The sequence below is a fragment of the Balaenoptera borealis genome (genome assembly GCF_965194805.1).
Source record: "Balaenoptera borealis genome assembly, chromosome: 11".
NCBI lineage: Eukaryota > Metazoa > Chordata > Mammalia > Artiodactyla > Balaenopteridae > Balaenoptera > Balaenoptera borealis.
In genome coordinates this window covers 103492726-103514488 of record NC_138868.1, presented here as the reverse complement: position 1 = coordinate 103514488, position 21763 = coordinate 103492726, and the positions used below count along the sequence as shown (strand labels likewise).

The 21763-nt window shown below is 45.6% G+C and overlaps 1 protein-coding gene across 3 annotated transcripts; it reads left to right on the top strand.

The window, feature by feature from the left end:
• The first annotated feature begins 1970 nt into the window (after positions 1-1970).
• On the top strand, positions 1971-21759 carry HEPACAM (hepatic and glial cell adhesion molecule). 3 transcript variants are annotated; one of them, XM_082341045.1, is made up of 7 exons: positions 1971-2321; positions 18103-18444; positions 19121-19402; positions 19694-19793; positions 20341-20570; positions 20718-20788; positions 21352-21759. In XM_082341045.1, the coding sequence occupies exons 1-7, from the start codon at positions 2237-2239 to the stop codon at positions 21655-21657; spliced, it is 1416 nt and encodes a 471-aa protein (XP_082197171.1). In that variant the 5' UTR covers positions 1971-2236; the 3' UTR covers positions 21658-21759. The 3 variants fall into 3 exon arrangements, with proteins under 3 accessions (XP_082197171.1, XP_082197170.1, XP_082197169.1); XM_082341044.1 differs by having other exon boundaries at positions 2138-2321; positions 20458-20570; XM_082341043.1 differs by having other exon boundaries at positions 2138-2321; positions 20721-20788.
• Positions 21760-21763: the final 4 nt, after the last annotated feature.

Genomic DNA, 21763 nt, shown 5'->3' with positions numbered 1-21763 from the left:
AACTCAGTCTAACCCAACCACCTGAATGTTCTCTTGAGGTAGCTCAGTCTCTGCTTGGATCAGTCTTTCCAGTTTCTTCCCCAAACCCAGCTCTTCTCTGAGAAGGGTTAGGGTGAGCATAGGTGGTGTGGTTTAGGGGTCCTTGTGGCAACGGGGGAGATGGTGTCCGGGGACCTGTGTGGCCTTCTCAGGACTCCCACTGGTCTCTGCATGAGTCTAGGTTGCTCCCTGGTCTGAGGGCAGTTGGTGGCCCAGCTATCACCTGCACAGTGCGGCCCCTTTGCTCCCTGTTCTGCCCTCTACTAGTGCTTTACCCTTCAGCACCTCTGGGTCCCCTCAAGGGAACATGTGGCCACTTTGGGGCACTTTCGTATTCTGCGTGGGTGTAAGGAGCCTCAGGTTCATCCCTGGAGGGGACGTGGAGAACTTAGATCCTGCCCAGGTCTCCCTCTATCACAGTTCTCTTTCCACAGTCCTTCAGGATGAAAAAGGCAGAGTTCAGGCTTTCTATTTCCTGAACATCATATCCTTTTACCTCAGACAATAAGCCTCTGGACCTAACCATCACAGGCAAAAGATGCCATTTGTCTACAACTATAGAAGAACGCTATGGTCTGGTCCACAGCCTGCTCTGTGATACATCAAAGGAGCAGATAAAAGAAATTAAAATATCCTTCTGTACCTTACAAATACTGGCTTTCAAACCTTTCGTCTTGCTACTGACTCTAAAATACTATTTTCGATGTCAGAAGCTGAATATTGCCTTTCTCTTTTTCATAGTATTCATGCTGAAACACCATTAACTCTACCAGAGGCAGACAAGCGCCTTGAGCTGTGTAGGAAAAAGTCACAACCATAAAGATGCAAAAGGAAAAAGAATCTGACTTGTGTATCTCAGAATATTTTTTGGAGTTCCTCTGTGAAGTTCAAAAGCAATGCTTCCCACCTCTTCTCCCCATCCTTTGGCTCAGATGATGCACTCAATCTTCAGTTCTAGAAACCTGGCTTACACAAGCTGTCTCCAGTACGTAAAAAGAATACTTTGAGAGATAGCTACTGCATTTACAAAACCAAGGTCAGCGTTAGAGACAATCAAGAGGGGAAGTTGTAAACTTTGGTCTCACCAAGATAAAAGATCCCTAAAGGAATGGAAAAGAAGAAGAGGCAGTTTTTTCTTAAAGTTTAAAATATCACCTCTCCAACAAAGAATTTTCTAGGCACTCTACCGTACTAAATCTTCAACAATCCTCTCAACAATTTCTACAAGGAAGCTACTGTTTTCCCCCCTTACAGATGTGAAATTGGAGCATTAACAAGGTTGCACACCCATCCCCAGATCACACAAGCATCCATTCCACTGACGCCCCTCAGGAGACGGTGTGGACGTGGTAATGAAGGATCAGGGTAGAGCTGGGGTGTCTCTCTTCATCACGCCTCAAGACTTGAGGGAACGGCTGGGCTGTAGCTGGTGACAGAACCCCAGGCTCTTGGGCTATTACCTTCATCTTTGCTCTGACATGTTCTAGAAAATGGGCTGGAGGCTGGGGAATGAGCAGAGTAGCTTCTGGAGAAAGGTCCCCAGCAACTACGTGATTCTATGATAGGAGAGAGAAGCCCAAGCAGGACCAGGACCGGTATGAAAATAATAGAATTCAAGCCATATTCCAATCTTCTTTCTTTGGGGTGGAACAGAAGTTTTCCATTTCTTCAGCAGTTTCTGGAATCTCTCATTCCCCAGCTTTTGAAAAGCTCCTCTCCCTTCATTTTCAGAGCTTATTGGAGGTGTGTCCCTGGCACACACCCTCCTTCGCAGGAACAGGGAGTGTGAGGTGGAGACAGGACAGGTTGGGACGCACAAGGTCCAGTTTAGTGTGTGTCCCAGGCCAGTCCCTTCATTGAGCCCAAATCCTCATCTCCCCCTGGCAGTGGGGCTCAGCGCAGCTGGGCAAAGAACTGCTAGGCTGCTGGGACCCATCAGACTGAACCCTGTGCTGGAGATTATCTCCCAAGCAGATACCCTCCTCCGAACCCGGGATGTAGGGCTTTGAAACTAGAAAATGCCAGGTCTGAAAGAGAGGAAAGAACAAGTCCAGCAACACACAGAGCTCTGTGTATTCAGAGAGAACTTGGCAGGGTTGTGTTCGGGCAGAGAAACTCCGAGTGGTACAAAGAGACGTGCCCAGAGTGGAGAAATCATGCTAATTGTGTGCACCAGAGCTGGAGAACGCCACCCAAAATGAAGAGAGAAAGGGAAGCTCTGTCCAGAGCCTTCAGTGCCCTGCGCCTCACTCCTTTTCTCTACCTGCTTCTGATCCAGACAGGTAGGAGACCGGAGGGTAAGAAAGGGTCTGGAGAAGGGACCCGGGGCTTTCCAAGGAGAGGGAGGGGAGAGCTGAGGGCCAGAATGCCTCTGGGGCGGGAGGAGGGGAGAATGCTCCGCCGCCGTGGGAAGCGTCTCAGTGAATTCAGGCATTCGTGTTGAATGTATTTCTTCATTCTGTGTGCCTCCTGCCCGGCCCCTGCCCCCCACCCCCCAAAGCCTGCATGACTTTGCAGCTCCCACGGCATTCAGTACATTAGATGGAGGGCAATGAGCCGTTTCTGATGGGATGTCTTGTTGGCGTGGGCCAGTCCGGCATTCCTTCCGAGGGACTATGGTGGGCCTTGGAGGGGTGGGGAAATCTTGGTTTTGTGCCTCCCCAACCGCCACCCTGGCTTCTCTGAGCGTAAAATAACAAGGGAGATGAAAGAAGCTTTGGAGATAATAAGCCTCCTGGTTTGGGAGAGTAACACCAACCTATGCATAACACACGCGCCATAGACACCTACCTCCCCCTACCAACTCCTTGGAGAAATGATCTTATTTGAAATACATGTGCTTATGTGCACACACACATGCGCACACACACACACGCTATTCCAGAGAGCCTAGGAATTCACAATTTAGTGGGGCAAATAAGATGCAGAGATCATTTTAATAAAATGCAGAAACTACTATGAGTCAGAGAGGCAGAGGGTTCCAAGAATCAGAGAGAGGTCACCTACCCCATCAGGAAGCTGGTGCTGGTGGTACAGGATGGGAGTGGGGGAATATCAGGGGAGGTTTCCTGGGAATGTCTGCACTGAATTTTAAAAGATGAGAAAAACAGGTAGGTGTGGGAGTGAGCATTATAGTTGGGAAAATGGGCCAAGGTCAACAGCTTGAAATGGTATCACATGTCAGGAGCAGGCCAGCCAGTCCCCGCTGCTGGAGAGGAAAGTGTGGATGGAGTTAGGTGAGACTGGTAAACCCTGCTAAGGAAACTGTAATATAATTTGCAAACAATGGGAGCGGGGGAGGATGCTGAATGGTTTTTAATCTGGGAACCAGCGGGGCCAGAGTATAGCTCAGATCCCTCACTCTGCAGTGAGGCGTTGGAGGTGAAACTGTAGGCAAGCAAGATAGGAAAGGAAGCCTGTATCCATTTGCTGGAACCACAGACTGGGTGGCTTCAACAGCAGAAATGTATTGTCTCACAGTTCTGGAGGCTAAAAGTTCAAGATCAAGGTGTTGGCAAGGCTGTGCTCCCTCTGAAGGCCCTAGGGAAGGTTCTGTTCCAGCCCTCTCTGCTGGCTTCTGGGAGTTCCTTGGCTGTGACAGATTAACTTTAATCTTCACATGGCATTCTCCCCTGTGCTTGTGTGTATATCCAAATTTCTCCTTTTTAAAAGGACACCAGTCATCTTCGATTAGGGGCCAACCTCACTCCAGCATGACCTCATCTTAGCTTATTACCTTGGCAATGACCACACTGCAAAATAAGGTCACATTCTGAGATACTTGGGGTTAGGACTTCAAGATATGAATTTTAGGGGACACAAGTCAAACCATAGAGAGGCTATTGCAATAGTTCAGGAGAGAAATGACCTGGGCTGGAATTCGAACAAAGAGAGGGGGAGTGAGGGATGTTGAGATAATATTTTGGAGGGAAAGTCAGGACCTAGTGATTTACAGGAAGTGAAACGATCTAGAGAAGGAGGTAGGGTTTCTGTTTGAAACCATAAATTTAAAAAATGGGGCAAGGTTGGGAGATATGATAACTAGTGTTACTCACATTGAGGTTGAAATGCCTATGAGACATTTGTGGGAAAATGTTGAATAACCTAAAGCTGGAGGGTTGGAGAGAAGTATTTGGAAACTGTCAGCCAAGAGGTGAGATTTAAAACGATGAGAATGAATAAATATTACCTTAGAGGAGAAAATGAGCTAAATATGGAACATTGAGGAACCCCAAGATTTGCAGAGGAAGGCAGAGAATAAAGCCCATTGAGGAGACCCAGAAGGAACAATCAGAGGCACAGAGGGAGACCTGGAAGACTGTGGTATCCAGAAAGTGAAGGGAGTTGGGAGTTTCCCGGAGAATCATCATCAAATGTATCAAGGAACCCAGTATAATAAGGACCTGAAAGAGCCCATTGGATATGCCAATTAAAAGGTTACCATTAGGGACTTACCTGGTGGCGCAGTGGTTAAGAATCCGTCTGCCAATGCAGGGGTACACGGGTTCGAGCCCTGGTCCAGGAAGATCCCACATGCCACGGAGCAACTAAGCCCATGCACCACAACTACTGAGCCCATGTGCCACAACTACTGAAGCCCTTGCGCCTAGAGCCCATGCTCCGCGACAAGAGAAGCCACTGCAATGAGAAGCCCGCGCACCGCAACGAAGAGTAGCCCCTGCTCTCCGCAACTAGAGAAAGCCCACGTGCAGCAACGAAGACCCAACACAGCCAAAAATAAATAAATAAATAAATTTATTTAAAAAAAAATAAAAGAGGTTACCATTAGCCTTGGTGAGAGCAGTCTCAGCAGAAATTACAATAAGTTGAGGAAATGAGAGCTGAGGGTATGGAGGCAGTGAATTGGGAATAGGAAATGCACAATGAATTATACAAATCAGAGATGTCCCTAAGCTCTTTCAGGTCATCATATGGTAAAGAAAAAAATATATAGAAAGATCTTGTCAGTCAGTGTGATTAGGCAAAAACAAAAGGTGACAAAGGATCTTCTGTGAGGGAAAATGGAACTTAATAAGGACTATATAACAAGGGACTTCCCTGGCGGTCCAGCGGTTAAGACTCCATGCTTCCACTGCAGGGGGCATGGGTTCGATCACTGGTCAAGGAACTAAGATCCGTCATGCCAAGTGGCTCGGCCAAAAAAAAAAAAAAAAGTATAACAAAAAAATTCTAAATATAAACTATGCTAATAAGATATTAGTTACAATCTATGACAGGTAAGAGGTAAGTGCAGGGTCAGGCCATTGTACTGCTGTGGACTCAAGAGCAATGAAGAGCTGAGATTCTATAAGGAATTTCTGCCATCCTCAATCTATGAGGAACATGTCAGCTTCTGTGACAAATAAATTCCAAAACTTAAGTCCTCCTGGCATTAACCATGGAGTAGTCAGTGCCATTTCAGGCTAGGTCTGGGATGAGGCAAGACTCTGTTCCATGAGGTTTTTCAGGGACCAAGCTGATGGAGCGCTATCAACTTTGACATGTGTGTCCAATGGTCAGTCTGAGATTTATCTTCATTTCTTTTAGGTAGAGGATTAAAAAAAAAGGAGGGAGGTTTTTCTAAATCAGCCTATAAATGGTGTCCACCACTTTTACTAGTATTACTGGCTAGAAATCAGTAGTAGCATAATTAATTGCAAGGGAGGCTGGGAAATGTAGTTTTAAGATTGGCACTAAAAGGGGGGCTGGACCATGTGGCCCTGGCTCCCAGAGATTTACCGTAATCCCTTGCCATACTCCCTACGGCAGCAATCACCAAACTAGCCTCAGGCAAGTAACACTTAGTGCTCTGAACCTAATACGGCCTAATGAGGCTTTCCTAAATTCATCACAGCCCTATTCCTGGAACATTCAAACAAGGCTTTTCTAGAGGCTAGGATACTAATTTAGACATAAACACAACATGCCATAAATCTACATAATCTGATTTGCAAGATGTTACTCTCTGGGATCCTAGAGCCAGCCCATCCTCTACGGACCCAATAGGAAGAAGTCCCTTGCCTGGTTTCCACCCTTTTAGTCCTAAGATGACCTTCACATTGTAGGTGCTGTCTTTTTTTTTTTTTTTTTTAATTGCAATTGAAAATTACGTACAGGAACATGCATTTTGCATAAGGATACAGTTTTATGAACCTTTACGAAGTGAACAGACCCATTTAATCAGCCCCCAAGACCAAGAAAAAGAACATTTCAGCACCTCGGAAGCACCCCCATACTATTTCTGTTACTATTGCCTTCCCCTCAGGGTCACAGTGGTGTCCTAACTTCTAATACGGATTAATTTTGCATGTCTTTGAACTTCATAAAAATGGAATTATATGTATGCATTCTTTTATGCCTGGCTTCTTTCAATGAGCACCAAATTTGTAAGATTCATGCATTTTGTTGTTAAAATTATAACTTGTTTGGTCTCAGTGCTATAGAATATTCCATAGACACTGTGGTTGTTTACAGTTTGGGCCTTTATGCATAGAGTTGTTAAAACATTCTAGTAGATGTCTTTTGGTGAACAGATATACCCAGGAGTAGAATTTGCTGAGTTATACGTGTGTGGTTAGACTTAGTAGACATAGCCAGAGTTTTCAAAAGTGGTTGTATCAATCTACTTTCCCACCAGCAGTGACTGAGAGTTCCAGATGTTCCATATATTCACCAATAATTGAATCTTTTCTTTTTCATTTTAGCTATCCTAGTAGGAGGTAGCATCAAATTATGGTTTAAAATTGCATTTTTTTTTTTAATTTTTAAAATTTATTTATTTTTGGCTGCGTTGGGTCTTCGTTGCTGCGTGCGGGCTTTCTCTAGTTGCGGTGAGCGGGGGCTACTCTTCGTCGCGGTGCGCGGGCTTCTCATTGCGGTGGCTTTTCTTGTTGCGGAGCACAGGCTCTAGGCACGTGGGCTTCAGTAGTTGTGGTTCACGGGCTCTAGGGCGCAGGCTCAGTAACTGTGGCACACGGGCTTAGTTGCTCTGCAGCATGTGGGATCTTCCCGGACCAGGGCTGGAACCTGTGTCCCCTGCCTTGGCAGGCATATTCTTAACCACTGCGCCACCAGGGATATTGCGTTTCTATGATGATTAATGAAGTTGTCTTTTTCATATACTTATTAGCCATTTGGAAATCCTTTTATGTGAGGTACCTGTTCCAAGTCTTTTGCCCACTTTCTATTGAGTTTCCTGGATTTTGTTAAAGTAGTAATTTGTAGGAGTTTAAAATATATATGTTGGATATGAGTCATTTATAGGATATATGTATTACAACTATCTCCCACTGTACAGCTTGCCTTTTCACTCTCTGAATGGTGTCTTTTGATGAACAGAAACTCTTAATTTTATTGTGTCCAGTGTATCATTTTCTTCTTTTATGGGTACCACTTTTCTGTCCTGTCAAAAAATCTGTGTCTTCCCTCAAGTCATGGAGATATTATGCTATGTTTTCTTTTTAAAACATTGTTTTACCTTTCACACTTAGATCCACAATCTACCTAGAATTGCTATTTGTGTGAGATGTGAGATAAGGATCAAGATTCTTTTTTTTTTTCCTATGTGGCCCAGCACTATTTATTAAAAAGAAAAAAAAATCTTTCTCCACTTCACTGCAGTGTCACCTGTGTCATAAGTCAAGCAATCAGGGAGTTCCCTGGCGGTCCAGTGGTTAGGACTCCATGCTCCTACTGCAGGGGGCACGGGTTCGATCCCTGGTCAGGAACTAAGATCCCACAAGCCTCGCAGCCAAAAAAAGAAAAAAGTCAAGCTATCATGTTTAAGTCTGTTTTTGGACTCTCTATTCTGTTCCATTGATCTATTTGTCTATCCTTGTGCCAATATCACAAAGTAAACCTCCTGGGATTTTGATTGGCATTGTATTAAATTTATAAGTCAGCTTGGGAGATATGACAGCTTAACAATAATGATTATTCCAATCCAAAACACGGTAAATCTCTGTGTGTCATCTTAACACTTATTAGCTAGGTACACATTACTGAACATCTACACTCTGTACAGTGTAGAAAAAAAGCTATCCTTCTCTTCCTGGATCCCAAGGGCCTTCTTCACAATTTCCGTTTCCTGGTTTTCTCTTATATTCCTGAGTGATTGACACTTAAAATGATTTCACAGTTTTGTAGGCCTCAGCGTGGTAACAGCATAAGAATACAATACAATAACCCCAACAGTGAAAGCCCTGTATAGTAGGGACAGAGGAGGGGGGTTGTTTTCTCAGAGCATTTAATATCCTTTATTATTAATTCATTAAGAAGAATATTAAAAATGAAAAGTGGAAAGCAATATTTTTTCCTCTTCAAAAACCACGCTGTGTGCTGCTCTTGGGTTACTGTATGCAGTTCTGGTTACCACATCTCAAAAAAAGAAATAATAGAGCTGGAGAAAGCCCAAACAAGGGTATCTATACTAGCCAAAGGGAAAGAGGGACTTCCTTGTGGAGACATATCCAAACAAAACAAAAAGCCCTTCAGATAAAAAGGGATTTAACTGCAGTCCATGGTATCAGAGTGTACAGATTAGGTGTAATATGTTTCGCACTATCTCATTGATACTTTTAAAAGGTAAATTGATGGCAAATACTGGTAAAAGAAAACCTTTGCCCAGCAAAAAGGATCACATGAAAATGAGTAGATGATGGTTTCTTTAAAGGAAGAGGCTATTAAGGGACCCCAAGGCTACTGGTAGGTACATTCTATTTTTTTTTAGCATTTTATTTTTATTTTTTTTTGAATTTTATTTTATTTATTTTTTTATACAGCAGATTCTTATTAGTCATCAATTTAATACACATCAGTGTATACATGTCAATCCCAATCGCCCAATTCATCACACCACCACCACCCCCACACCCCCGCCGCTTTCCCCCCTTGGCGTCCATACGTTTGTTCTCTACATCTGTGTCTCAATTTCTGCCCTGCAAACCGGTACATCTGTACCATTTTTCTAGGTTCCACATATATGCGTTAATATACGATATTTGTTTTTCTCTTTCTGACTTACTTCACTCTGTATGACAGTCTCTAGATCCATCCACGTCTCAACAAATTACCCAATTTCATTCCTTTTTATGGCTGAGTAATATTCCATTGTATATATGTACCACATCTTCTTTATCCATTCGTCTGTCGATGGGCATTTAGGTTGCTTCCATGACCTGGCTATTGTAAACAGTGTTGCAATGAACATTGGGGTGCATGTGTCCTTTTGAATTATGGTTTTGTCTGGGTATATGCCCAGTAGTGGGATTGCTGGGTCATATGGCAATTTTATTTTTAGTTCTTTAAGGAACCTCCATACTGTTCTCCATAGTGGCTGTATCAATTTACATTCCCACCAACAGTGCAAGAGGGTTCCCTTTCCTCCACACCCTCTCCAGCATTTGTTGTTTGTAGATTTTCTGATGATGCCAATTCTAACTGGTGTGAGGTGATACCTCATTGTAGTTTTGATTTGCATTTCTCTAATAATTAGTGATGTTGAGCAGCTTTTCATGTGCTTCTTGGCCATCTGTATGTCTTCTTTGGAGAAATGTCTATTTAGGTCTTCTGCCCATTTTTTGATTGGGTTGTTTGTTTTTTTAATATTGAACTGCATGAGCTGTTTATATATTTTGGAGATTAATCCTTTGTCTGTTGATTCGTTTGCAAATATTTTCTCCCATTCTGAGGGTGTCTTTTCGTCTTGTTTATGGTTTCCTTTGCTGTGCAAAAGATTTGAAGTTTCATTAGGTCCCATTTGTTTATTTTTGTTTTTATTTCCATTACTCTAGGAGGTGGATCAAAAAAGATCTTGCTGTGATTCATGTCAAAGAGTGTTCTTCCTATGTTTTCCTCTAAGAGTTTTATACTGTCCGGTCTTACATTTAGGTCTCTAATCCATTTTGAGTTTATTTTTGTGTATGGTGTTAGGGAGTGTTCTAATTTCATTCTTTTACATGTAGCTGTCCAATTTTCCCAGTACCACTTATTGAAGAGACTGTCTTTTCTCCATTGTATATCCTTGCCTCCTTTGTCATAGATTAGTTGACCATAGGTGCCTGGGTTTATCTCTGGGCTTTCTATCTTGTTCCATCGATCTATGTTTCTGTTTTTGTGCCAGTACCATATTATCTTGATTACTGCAGCTTTGTATTATAGTCTGAAGTCAGGGAGTCTGATTCCTCCAGCTCCATTTTTTTCCCTCAAGACTGCTTTGGCTATTCGGGATCTTTTGTGTCTCCATACAAATTTTAAGATTTTTTGTTCTAGTTCTGTAAAAAAAAGCCATTGGTAATTTGATAGTGATTGCATTGAATCTGTAGATTGCTTTGGGTACTATAGTCATTTTCACAATATTGATTCTTCCAATCCAAGAACATGGTATATCTCTCCATCTGTTGGTACCATCTTTAATTTCTTTCATCGGTGTCTTTTAGTTTTCTGCATACAGGTCTTTTGTCTCCCTAGGTAGGTTTATTCCTAGGTATTTTATTCTTTTTGTTGCAATGGTGAATGGGAGTGTTTCCTTAATTTCTCTTTCACATTTTTCATCATTGGTGTATAGGAATGCAAGAGATTTCTGTGCATTAATTTTGTATCCTGCAACTTTACCAAATTCACTCATTAGCTCTAGTAGTTTTCTGGTGGCCTCTTTAGGATTCTCTATGTATAGTATCATGTCATCTGCAAACAGTGACAGTTTTACTTCTTCTTTTCCAATTTGTATTCCTTTTATTTCTTTTTCTTCTCTGATTGCCATGGCTAGGACTTCCAAAACTATGTTGAATAATAGTGGTGAGAGTGGACATCCTTGTCTTGTTCCTGATCTTAGAGGAAATGCTTTCAGGTTTTCACCATTGAGAATGATGTTTGCTGTGGGTTTGTCGTATATGGTCTTTATTATGTTGAGGTAGGTTCCCTCTATGCCCACTTCCTGGAGAGTTTTTATCATAAACAGGTGTTGAATTTTGTCAAAAGCTTTTTCTGCATCTATTGAGATGATCATATGGTTTTTATTCTTCAATTTGTTAATATGGTGTATCACATTGATTGATTTGCGTATATTGAAGAATCCTTGCATCCCTGGGATAAATCCCACTTGATCATGGTGTATGATCGTTTTAATGTGTTGGTGGATTCTGTTTGCTGGTATTTTGTTGAGGATTTTTGCATCTATATTCATCAGTGATATTGGTCTGTAGTTTTCTTTTTTTTGTAGTATCTTTGTCTGGTTTTGGTATCAGGGTGATGGTGGCCTCATAGAATGAGTTTGGGGGTGTTCCTTCCTCTGCAATTTTTTGGAAGAGTTTGAGAAGGTTGGGTGTTAGGTCTTCTCTAAAGGTTTGATAGAATTCACCTGTGAAGCCATCTGGTCCTGGACTTTTGTTTGTTGGAAGATTTAAAATCACAGTTTCAATTTCATTACTTGTGATTGGTCTGTTCATGTTTTCTATTTCTTCCTGGTTCAGTCTTGCAAGGTTATACCTTTCTAAGAATTTGTCCATTTTTTCCAGGTTGTCCATTTTATTGGCATACAGTTGCTTGTAGTAGTCTCTTAGGATGCTTTGTATTTCTGCTGTGTCTGTTGTAACTTCTCCTTTTTCATTTCTAATTTTATTGATTTGAGTCCTCTCCCTCTTTTTCTTGATGAGTCCAGCTAATGGTTTATCAATTTTCTTTATCTTCTCAAAGAACCAGCTTTTAGTTTTATTGATCTTTGCTATTGTTTTCTTTTTTTCTATTTCATTTATTTCTGCTCTGATCTTTATGATTTCTTTCCTTCTGCTAACTTTGGGTTTTGTTTGTTCTTCTTTCTCTAGTTCCTTTAGGTGTAAGGTTAGATTGTTTATTTGAGATTTTTCTTGTTTCTTGATGTAGGCTTGTATAGCGATAAACTTCCCTCTTAGAACTGCTTTTGCTGCATCCCATAGGTTTTGGGTCATCGTGTTTTCATTGTCATTTGTCTCTAGGTTTTTTTGATTTCCTCTTTGATTTCTTCAGTGATCTCTTGGTTATTTAGTAATGTATTGTTTAGCCTCCATGTGTTTGTGTTTTTTACGTTTTTTTCCCCGTAATTCATTTCTAATCTCATAGCGTTGTGGTCAGAAAAGACGCTTGATATGATTTCAATTTTCTTAAATTTACTGAGGCTTGATTTGTGACACAAGATGTGATCTATCCTGGAGAATGTTCCATGCACATTTGAGAAGAAAGTGAAATCTGCTGTTTTTGGATGGAATGTCCTATAAATATCAATTAAATCTATCTGGTCTATTGTGTCATTTAAAGCTTGTGTTTCCTTGTTAATTTTCTGTTTGGATGATCTGTCCATTGGTGTAAGTGAGGTTTTAACGTCCCCCACTATTACGGTGTTACTGTCGATTTCCTCTTTTATAGCTGTTAACAGTTGCCTTATGTATTGAGGTGTTCCTATGTTGGGTACATATATATTTATAATTGTTATATCTTCTTCTTGGATTGATCCCTTGATCATTATGTAGTGTCCTTCCTTGTCTCTTGTAACATTCTTTATGTTAAAGTCTATTTTATCTGATATGAGTATTGCTACTCCAGCTTTCTTTTGATTTCCATTTGCATGGAATATCTTTTTCCATCCCCTCACTTTCAGTCTGTATGTGTCCCTAGGTCTGAAGTGGGTCTCTTGTAGACATCATATGTATGGGTCTTGTTTTTGTATCCATTCAGCAAGCCTGTGTCTTTTGGTTGGAGCATTTAATCCATTCACATTTAAGGTAATTATCGATATGTATGTTCCTATGACCATTTTCTTAATTGTTTTGGGTTTGTTTTTGTAGGTCCTTTTCTTCTCTTGTGTTTCCCACTTAGAGAAGTTCCTTTAGCATTTGTTGTAGAGCTGGTTTTATGGTGCTGAATTCTCTTAGCTTTTGCTTGTCTGTAAAGGTTTTGATTTCTCCATCGAATCTGAATGAGATCCTTGCTGGGTAGAGTAATCTTTGTCATAGGTTCTTCCCTTTCATCATTTTAAGTATATCACGCCACTCCCTTCTGGCTTGCAGAGTTTCTGCTGAGAAATCAGCTGTTAACCTTATGGGAGTTCCCTTGTATGTTATTTGTCGTTTTTCCCTTGCTGCTTTCAATAATTTTTCTTTTTTTTAAATTTTTGCCTATTTGATTACTATGTGTCTCGTGTTTCTCCTTGGGTTTATCCTGTATGGGACTCTCTGCACTTCCTGGACTTGGGTGGCTATTTCCTTTCCCATGTTAGGGAAGTTTTCAATTATAATCTCTTCAAATATTTTCTCTGGTCCTTTCTCTCTCTCTTCTCCTTCTGGGACCCCTATAATGCGAATGTTGTTGCGTTTCATGTTGTCCCAGAGGTCTCTTAGGCTGTCTTCATTTCTTTTCATTATTTTTTCTTTATTCTGTTCCGCAGCAGTGAATTCCACCATTCTGTCTTCCAGGTCACTTATCCGTTCTTCTGCCTCAGTTATTCTGCTATTGATTCCTTCTAGTGTATTTTTCATTTCAGTTATTGTATTGTTCACCTCTGTTTGTTTGTTCTTTAATTCTTCTAAGTCTTTGTTAAACATTTCTTGCATCTTCTCGATTTTTGCCTCCATTCTTTTTCCAAGGTCCTGGATCATCTTCACTATCATTATTCTGAATTCTTTTTCTGGAAGGTTGGCTATCTCCACTTCATTTAGTTGTTTTTCTGGGGTTTTATCTTGTTCCTCCATCTGGTACATAGCCCGCTGCCTTTTCATCTTGTCTATCTTTCTGTGAATGTGGTTTTTGTTCCACAGGCTGGAGGATTGTAGTTCTTCTTGCTTCTGCTGTCTGCCCTCTGGTGGATGAGGCTATCTAAGAGGCTTGTGCAAGTGTCCTGATGGGAGGGACTGGTGGTGGGTAGAGCTGACTGTTGCTCTGGTGGGCAGAGCTCAGTTAGACTTTAATCCGTTTGACTGCTGATGAGTGGGGCTGGGTACCCTCCCTGTTGGTTGTTTGGCCTGAGGCAACCCAACACTGGAGCCTACCTGGGCTCTTTGGTGGGGCTAATGGCAGACTCTGGGAGGGCTCACTCCAAGGAGTACTTCCCAGTCTTCTGCTGCCAGTGTCCTTGTCCCCACGGTGAGCCACAGCCACCCCCGCCTCTGCAGGAGACCCTCCAACACTAGCAGGTAGGTCTTGTTCAGTCTCTCCTGGGGTCACTGCTCCTTCCCCTGGGTCCCGATGAGCACACGACTTTGTGTATGCCCTCCAAGAGTGGAGTCGCTCTTTCGCCCAGTCCTGTAGAAGTCCTGCAATCAAATCCCACTAACCTTCAAAGTCTGATTCTCTAGGAATTCCTCCTCCCGTTGCCAGACCCCCAGGTTGGGAAGCCTGACGTGGGGCTCAGAACCTTCACTCCAGTGTGTGGACCTCTGTGGTATAAGTGTTCTCCAGTCTGTGAGTCACCCACCCAGCATTTATGGGATTTGATTTTACTGTGATTGTGCCCCTCCTACCGTCTCACTGTGGCTTCTCCTTTGTCTTTGGATGTGGGGTATCTTTTTTGGTGAGTTCCAGTGTCTTCCTGTCGATGATTGTCCAGCAGCTAGTTGTGATTCTGGTGTTCTCACAAGAGGGAGTGAGAGCACGTCCTTCTACTCCACCATCTTTGTTCCAATCGGTTCTGGAGGCTGAAGTTCAAGATCAAGATGCTAGTAGAGCTGGCTTCTTCTGAAGTCTTTCTTCTTGGCTACCTTCTCTTTGTGTGTTCACTTGGTGCTCCCTCGGCACCTGTGCACCCTTGGTGTCTCTTCGGTACATTTTTATACTTTAAAGCTTGACATTCCTTGGTGTCACCGCAGTTCAAAATCCTACTTGACGAGGGCCACCTACCTGATCCGGTATGGCCGTTTAAATTGATAGGGACGTCTTGCTGCGAGGTCAATTTCCTTTTGTTCGGCCTCCAGCGGGAACAGAGACTTTCTACATAATGATGCCTCAGAGACTTGAGGACGATGATTAAGTTAATCATTTCTCAAGGTTGAATAGTCCCAGTCCCTTTTATTTGCACTGTTAGCCATTTCCTCACTTCTGTGTCCTGCTTTGGCACCTGTCCCAGTTCTCTGTGTCCCTTGAAAGTTGTGGGACCCTGAACTTAAAAGCAACTCCGATTTTGGCGCGAGTTTTGGGAACCAGTGTTTGCTCCCCAAAAACGCTTTCTTTGTCAGCTTCTGAGAAAGACTGCTCCCTCCACCAAGAACATACCTACATACATCCCTACGACTCATGGGCAGGCCCTGTTCACAGGCATCCACCTAGAAGAGGGTGAGGCCCAGGGCAATCCACATGCTGTAGCTTCTCCAATGTTTTTATCCAGAAGAATCAAGTTTAAATTGGTAGAAAGAGGGACTTCTCTGGCGGTCCTGTGGTTAGGACTCCATACTTCCAATGCAGGGGTCACGGGTTCAATCCCTGGTCAGGGAACTAAGATCCCACATGCTGCGCAGTGTGGTCAAAATAAATAAATAAATAAATTGGTAGAAAGAGCTGACTTGAAGGGGGAAAGACATCACAAAAGCACTAGAAGGACCTTGTGTGGGATGGAAGAGAGTGGACGATGGGGAAACTCAGGGAGGGCCAGAGAAGACAGAAGGGGGGAGGAGAATCCCTTCCACTTTTTCTTGGGGCTGGGACTGTCACTGTCCAGCCTCCGGGAGGGAGGAAAGGGGAACCTCAGTGCTTGGGGTTGCTAAACCCCAGGATGGCTCTGCATATATATCACTCTCATGTGCCAACCCCACTGCTTCAGACTGGGTCCTGAGGAAGGGGGGTAGATGTGCCCACCCTGGCCTTTAATGAAGCTCAGTGATTTTTTTCAGGGCCACCTCAAGTCACACACACCAAACCCTATTTGCCTATTCAGGGAAATTTGAAAGCTTTTGTTTCTAAATCAAAGCAAGCCTGGGACCTAGCAGATACAAGGCAGGAAATCCCATCTAAACAATCACAGAAACTAAGAGCTGGAGAAATCTTAAGGATCGTGTAGCCAAACGATTTCAGCCTGATACACAGAGCCATAAGGATTCCTAGCAGCACCCCAAGGTATTGGAGAGGACAGGGCTCTGGTCCTCACCACCTCTTTGACCAAATCAGGTGAACTAGAACTAAATTTCATTTCTTTTCAATTTCTATAAGGTTTTGTGGGAACAAAAATACCTTTAATTTAAAAAATTTGAAAATAGTTGATTTTGTCCATTCTAACTCCTGCCAATTGAGACTCCTCTCAGTAACAAGTATATAATATTCATACATATGGTGGCTTTCATCATTAAAGTAGTCTCTTCCATGCTTAAGGTTTTATGATTGTAACATCCTTGACAGGTGATGGATCATAGAATGTCAGGGTGGAGAAGGCTCCTAGAGATCATCTGGTCCCACCACCTCACTATTCAGAGGAGGAAATGGAAGCACAGAGAGGTGAAAGAACAGTCAATTGGCCTTTCCTTGACCACTTCCAAAGATGATGAGCTCATTACTTAACAATGCATTTGCTCCCAAAATGGACTGGATATGTTTTTAACTTAAATTTGCTTCGATCTGTACAACTAACCTTTTAGTTCCATTGCCTCCTGGTTTGGTCTGGGTCCTCGAGGTACAAGGAGAGGAATAGGGGTTGGAAAGGTACAGCTCACCTTCGCCAAATCTACACTGCAGCAGCAGCAGAGTGGGAAATAGGGATGAGAAAGAAGGAGGGAACTTCAGAGGCAATGAGAGTCAAAGGAAGCAGCTGGGGGTGCAGAGGGACAGAGAATCTGACATGTATGTGTCTATTCAGCTAAATTCAGCCCTGTTCCTAGCTGACATCCTCTCCAGAAGACCCCTCCCTCAGGTGGCTGTATTGCTCTGCAAGGCCAGGTGACACCAACAAGCAGCATCTGTTCAGGCCCCAAAGTTCCTAAGAGATCTCTGAAATGTGAGATGTGTCTCTGGATGGGGCTGCCATTGGACAAGATGGTCAAATCCCAGAACTAACTACAGGGCTGGAAAAAACCATGAGACCATCTCGTTACCACTCATTTGACCTGTGGGAAATCTGAGCCCTGAACAGATAAGCAACTTCTCCCAGGTCCTAAGTCAACAATAGGGCCCCGATCTCTGATTCTCTATTCTGTGTTCTCTCCCCTACACCACAGTAACTGACACACATATCGTGCTTTTGCACTGTGAACTGGATAAGACACTTGCTCTTGTTATTGTTGTCATCCTTATTTTCTAAAAGAGAAGAGTGAGGCCTAGAAGGATGACTTGCCCAAATTCTCACAGCCAGTAAGCAGTGGAGCCCAATCGTACAAGGTCTTCTGACTCCAAGCTCTTTGCTTGACCTGTCCCAAATCCCTCTTCCATAGGGGATGCAAATTGGGCTGGAGTTTGGGTGAATTTCCAGGACTGTTCTGCCCTGGGCAGGCCTAGTATGATGCTACGTGCAGCTGGGGCAAGGATAGGGGAGGCTCTTGGTATGACCAGAGAGTTGTCCAGTTGTCCTCAGGCCCCTAAACTTGCCCTTTACTGGCACTGTCTCACGACACCCTCCTTTCTTTGGGAATCTACATTTCCATGCTTTCTCCATCCCCCGCTCTCCCAATGCCCAATTAAGGAGAAAATCTGACAAATTCACTCTGAGGTCTAATGACCTATAAGCTTCAGTGGGTAGGGATGTTTGTCAGTTTTGCTCACTGATATATCCTGGGGACATAGAACAGTGCCTGGCACATGGGAAGTCTCAATACGTATTTCCATAAATGGGCCACATAAGGTATGGGTTAGCTGGAATCTTCCTCAAGAGGAAGGCAATGGGGAAAACTGCCAGAGGCAGAGGTCCAGATTGAAGAAGGATTGAGGTCAAAGGGGTGGGTGTGAGGGATGACAGGGGAGTGGAGGGGCCAGAGCTACAGTCGAAGGGTAAGAAGGAAGGACTGACAGGGAGTGAAGGGCCCAGAAGGGTGAGGCACGGAGAGACCAGAGGACTCGAAGATGGGAGTGAGGTTAGGAGCCAGGGCCTGACGCTGCCCTCGCCTCGTGGGTCTCTGTTCGCAGAGCCCCTGGAGGGGGTGAACATCACCAGCCCGGTGCGCCTGATCCATGGCACAGTGGGGAAGGCGGCCCTGCTTTCCGTGCAGTACAGCAGCACCAGCAGTGACAAACCCGTTGTCAAGTGGCAGCTGAAGCGGGACAAGCCAGTGACCGTGGTTCAGTCCATCGGCACAGAGGTCATTGGTACCCTGCGGCCCGACTATCGAGACCGCATCCGCCTCTTTGAAAACGGCTCCCTGCTTCTCAGCGACCTGCAGCTGGCTGACGAGGGCACCTATGAGGTTGAGATCTCTATCACTGATGACACCTTCACTGGGGAGAAGACCATCAACCTCACTGTAGATGGTAAAGTCTCTGGCAGGGAAGGAGGCGGGACTGGTGACTGGGACTGGGGCCACATCCACCCAGTACATTAGCTAGACCCCAGGAAAACCCACACAAAAGCCACCTGGGAGTGAACCAACTGGAATGTTAGAGGTTGGCAGATAGGCCATAGCTAACACGTATACAGCGCTTACTATGTGCCAGAAACGATTGTAAGTGCTTTGCCTATATTGACTCATGTAATGCTCATAATAATCTAGGGATAGTTAATATCAGGGACCCCATTTTGCAGATGAGGAAACTGGGGCATAAGTTCAGGCAGCTAGTAAGTGGTAGAGCCAATATTTGAACCTATTTGGACCTAAGCTTAGCCCAACTAAAATATCGTCCAGGCTGGGTCAGTTTAAGACATCTTGGAAAGGTATTTGGGAAGAAGGGAAGGGAAGGTCCATGAGGGCAGGGACCATAGCTGTCTTGTTTGGCATTGTACTCCCTGTGCTCAGTAGGTGCTCAATAAATAGTGGGTAAATAAATGAGTGAGTGGATGGATGGATGGATGGGTGGATGGATGGTGGTAAAGAGCTGGAGTGATGATCTCTGAAGACCGCAGACTGAGTTGGAAGGTAGGCAGTTAAGAAGGGGAAGGGAGATGCTTTTTGGCCTGTGGCTCACAGGCTCCCCCCACCCCCGGGCTCAGTGCCCATTTCGAGGCCCCAGGTGTTAGTGGCTTCGACCACGGTGCTGGAGCTCAGCGAGGCCTTTACCCTGAACTGCTCGCACGAGAATGGCACCAAGCCCAGCTACACATGGCTGAAGGACGGCAAGCCCCTCCTCAACGACTCGCGGATGCTCCTGTCCCCCGACCAAAAGGTGCTCACCATCACCCGCGTGCTCATGGAGGACGACGACCTGTACAGCTGTGTGGTGGAGAACCCCATCAGCCAGGGCCGCAGCCTGCCCGTCAAGATCACCGTGTACAGTGAGTCTCCCGCTGCCCTCCCCTGGGACTCAGAGCCCTGAGAGGCAGGTGCCCATGAGAGGCTAAGGACATCCCAGACAGAGTGCCACTGGACGGGGAGAGAGGCAGAGATGGGCCAGCTCTCCCTGGAGGACAGCCACAGGTGGGAAGTGAGCTCTGGGCAAAGTCCACCACTGGCCAGCCATGCTGCCTGGGGTTCCTTTTCTATTCCTTCGGCCGCAGGAAGCTCTCCTCACCACACCCCCTGCCCCCTCTGAAGTCTCTCCCACCTCTCTGCCTCTCTCTCCCTAGGAAGAAGCTCCCTCTACATAATCTTGTCCACAGGAGGCATCTTCCTCCTCGTGACCCTGGTGACAGTCTGTGCCTGCTGGAAACCCTCCAAAAAGTCTGGGTAACTCTCCAAGTTCCTCTCCCTGAGCACCTGAATCCTTTAACCCATCCCAGCCCCAAGTTCTGTTCTTTCCTTTGTCTCTTTAAACGCCTTTCCTCCCAGGGCCCCGCACCTCTTCCTAGGAGATCCATCTTACCACTGCATGTGTTGTATATGGAACCACATCCTGTGCTCACAACCCTGACAACCCCAGCACTATGAATACTGGTTTCACTTGCACGGCACCTTTTGTGAGCCAGGCACTGTGTTTGTGGTTAGGGTGTTACATTTAAATGTGATTATCTGCAGTTTACAGACAACGACCCCGAGACTCATATTAGTTAAATGACTTGCCCACAGTCACAATGCTAGGGACAGACTCAGGATGCAAACCTAGATGGGACGCATCCCAAAGCCCTGGACTACTCCCCCTCCCACCGCACTCAGCCCGTCTTCCTGTTACAAGGCCTCGTTTATGGCCATCAGATCCCGCCCGTGTCCTCACCCCCAGAACTTCTCCTGCTCACACTCGACAGCTCTGTTCACAGGGTGCTGGGTTGATTTGCAGGAAGAAGAGGAAGCTGGAGAAGCAAAACTCCCTGGAATATATGGATCAGAATGATGACCGCCTGAAAGCAGAAGGTGAGCTCCCAGCCACGCACTCACCCGTCCCATCTTCACTCAGATCAGTGAGCTGCTGGGAAAAGGCTGAAATGGGCGACAAGGAAGCCAGCTCTGCAGGGCCCCTTCCTCCATCAACTGCACGAAGACTGCAGAGCAGGGAGAGGAGCGGCCAAGGTAGGACCTCGGTATTCCGGACCCTTTGGTGGAGGCTGGCTTCCCGATGGCCTTAACTGGCCATTGGGAAGCAAAGAGTGTGTAAGTGCTGGCTGGTGGAAAGGGTTCTGTACCCGGGCCAGCCACCCCATTCTTTGCTCCGTGCAGCAGACACCCTCCCGCGAAGTGGAGAGCAGGAGCGGAAGAGCCCCATGGCACTCTACATCCTGAAGGACAAGGTAAGCAGCTCCGGGCTGGGTGCCCTGCAAACACTCCGCCAGCCCCTGCCATGTTCTGGTGTTACGTAGCCATACCATATTGATATACCTTTCTAGGACTCAGACTAACCCTGAGAAATATTTGTGTCATCCCCACTTTAGAGATGAGAAAAATAAGGCTGACAAGGGTGAAATGACTTGCCCGGGATCAAACAAGTCAATCAGTGGCAAATCTAGGCTTCAAACCCAGGTCTTTGGACACTGTCTCTGGTGGTTTCCCTACTATTCCATAACCAACTCTGTCCCACGCTGTCCAAGGCAGGTGGAAGGCGCAGAGTAAGTGGACAAAGCACTCAAAGTAATGCATTTCAACATTTAATGAGCACCTATTATGTGCCAGGCCCCACGCTAGGTGTCCTATGTTGCAAGAAAAAACAGACCTACGCCTGCAGCCCTCCAGGCAGTCGGAGTGTGGAGGGGACTATGTCCCCTCCACCTCGGTATTCCCAGCGCCCTGGAACAGCAGGCGCGCTCCCAGCCCTGGCCGGCTGTCCGCTGACCCCTCGCGGCACGTGTCCTTGCAGGACTCCCCGGAGCCCGAGGAGAACCCCGCGCCGGAGCCTCGGAGCGCGACGGAGCCCGGCCCGCCCGGCTACTCTGTGTCGCCGGCCGTGCCGGGCCGCTCGCCGGGGCTGCCCAGCCGCTCTGCCCGCCGCTACCCGCGCTCTCCAGCGCGCTCCCCCGCCACGGGCCGGACGCACACGTCGCCGCCCCGGGCCCCGAGTTCTCCCGGCCGCTCGCGCAGCGCCTCGCGCACACTGCGGACTGCGGGCGGCGTGCACCTGATCCGCGAGCAAGACGAGGCCGGCCCGGTGGAGATCAGCGCCTGAGCCTCCTCGGGAGCCCCTGGGAGGCGCCCGCGCACTGCTGCCCGCGGCCCGGGGGAGGGCAGGGCAGCGGGGCCGCAGCCCGCCAGGGGCGAGGGGCGAGGGGCGT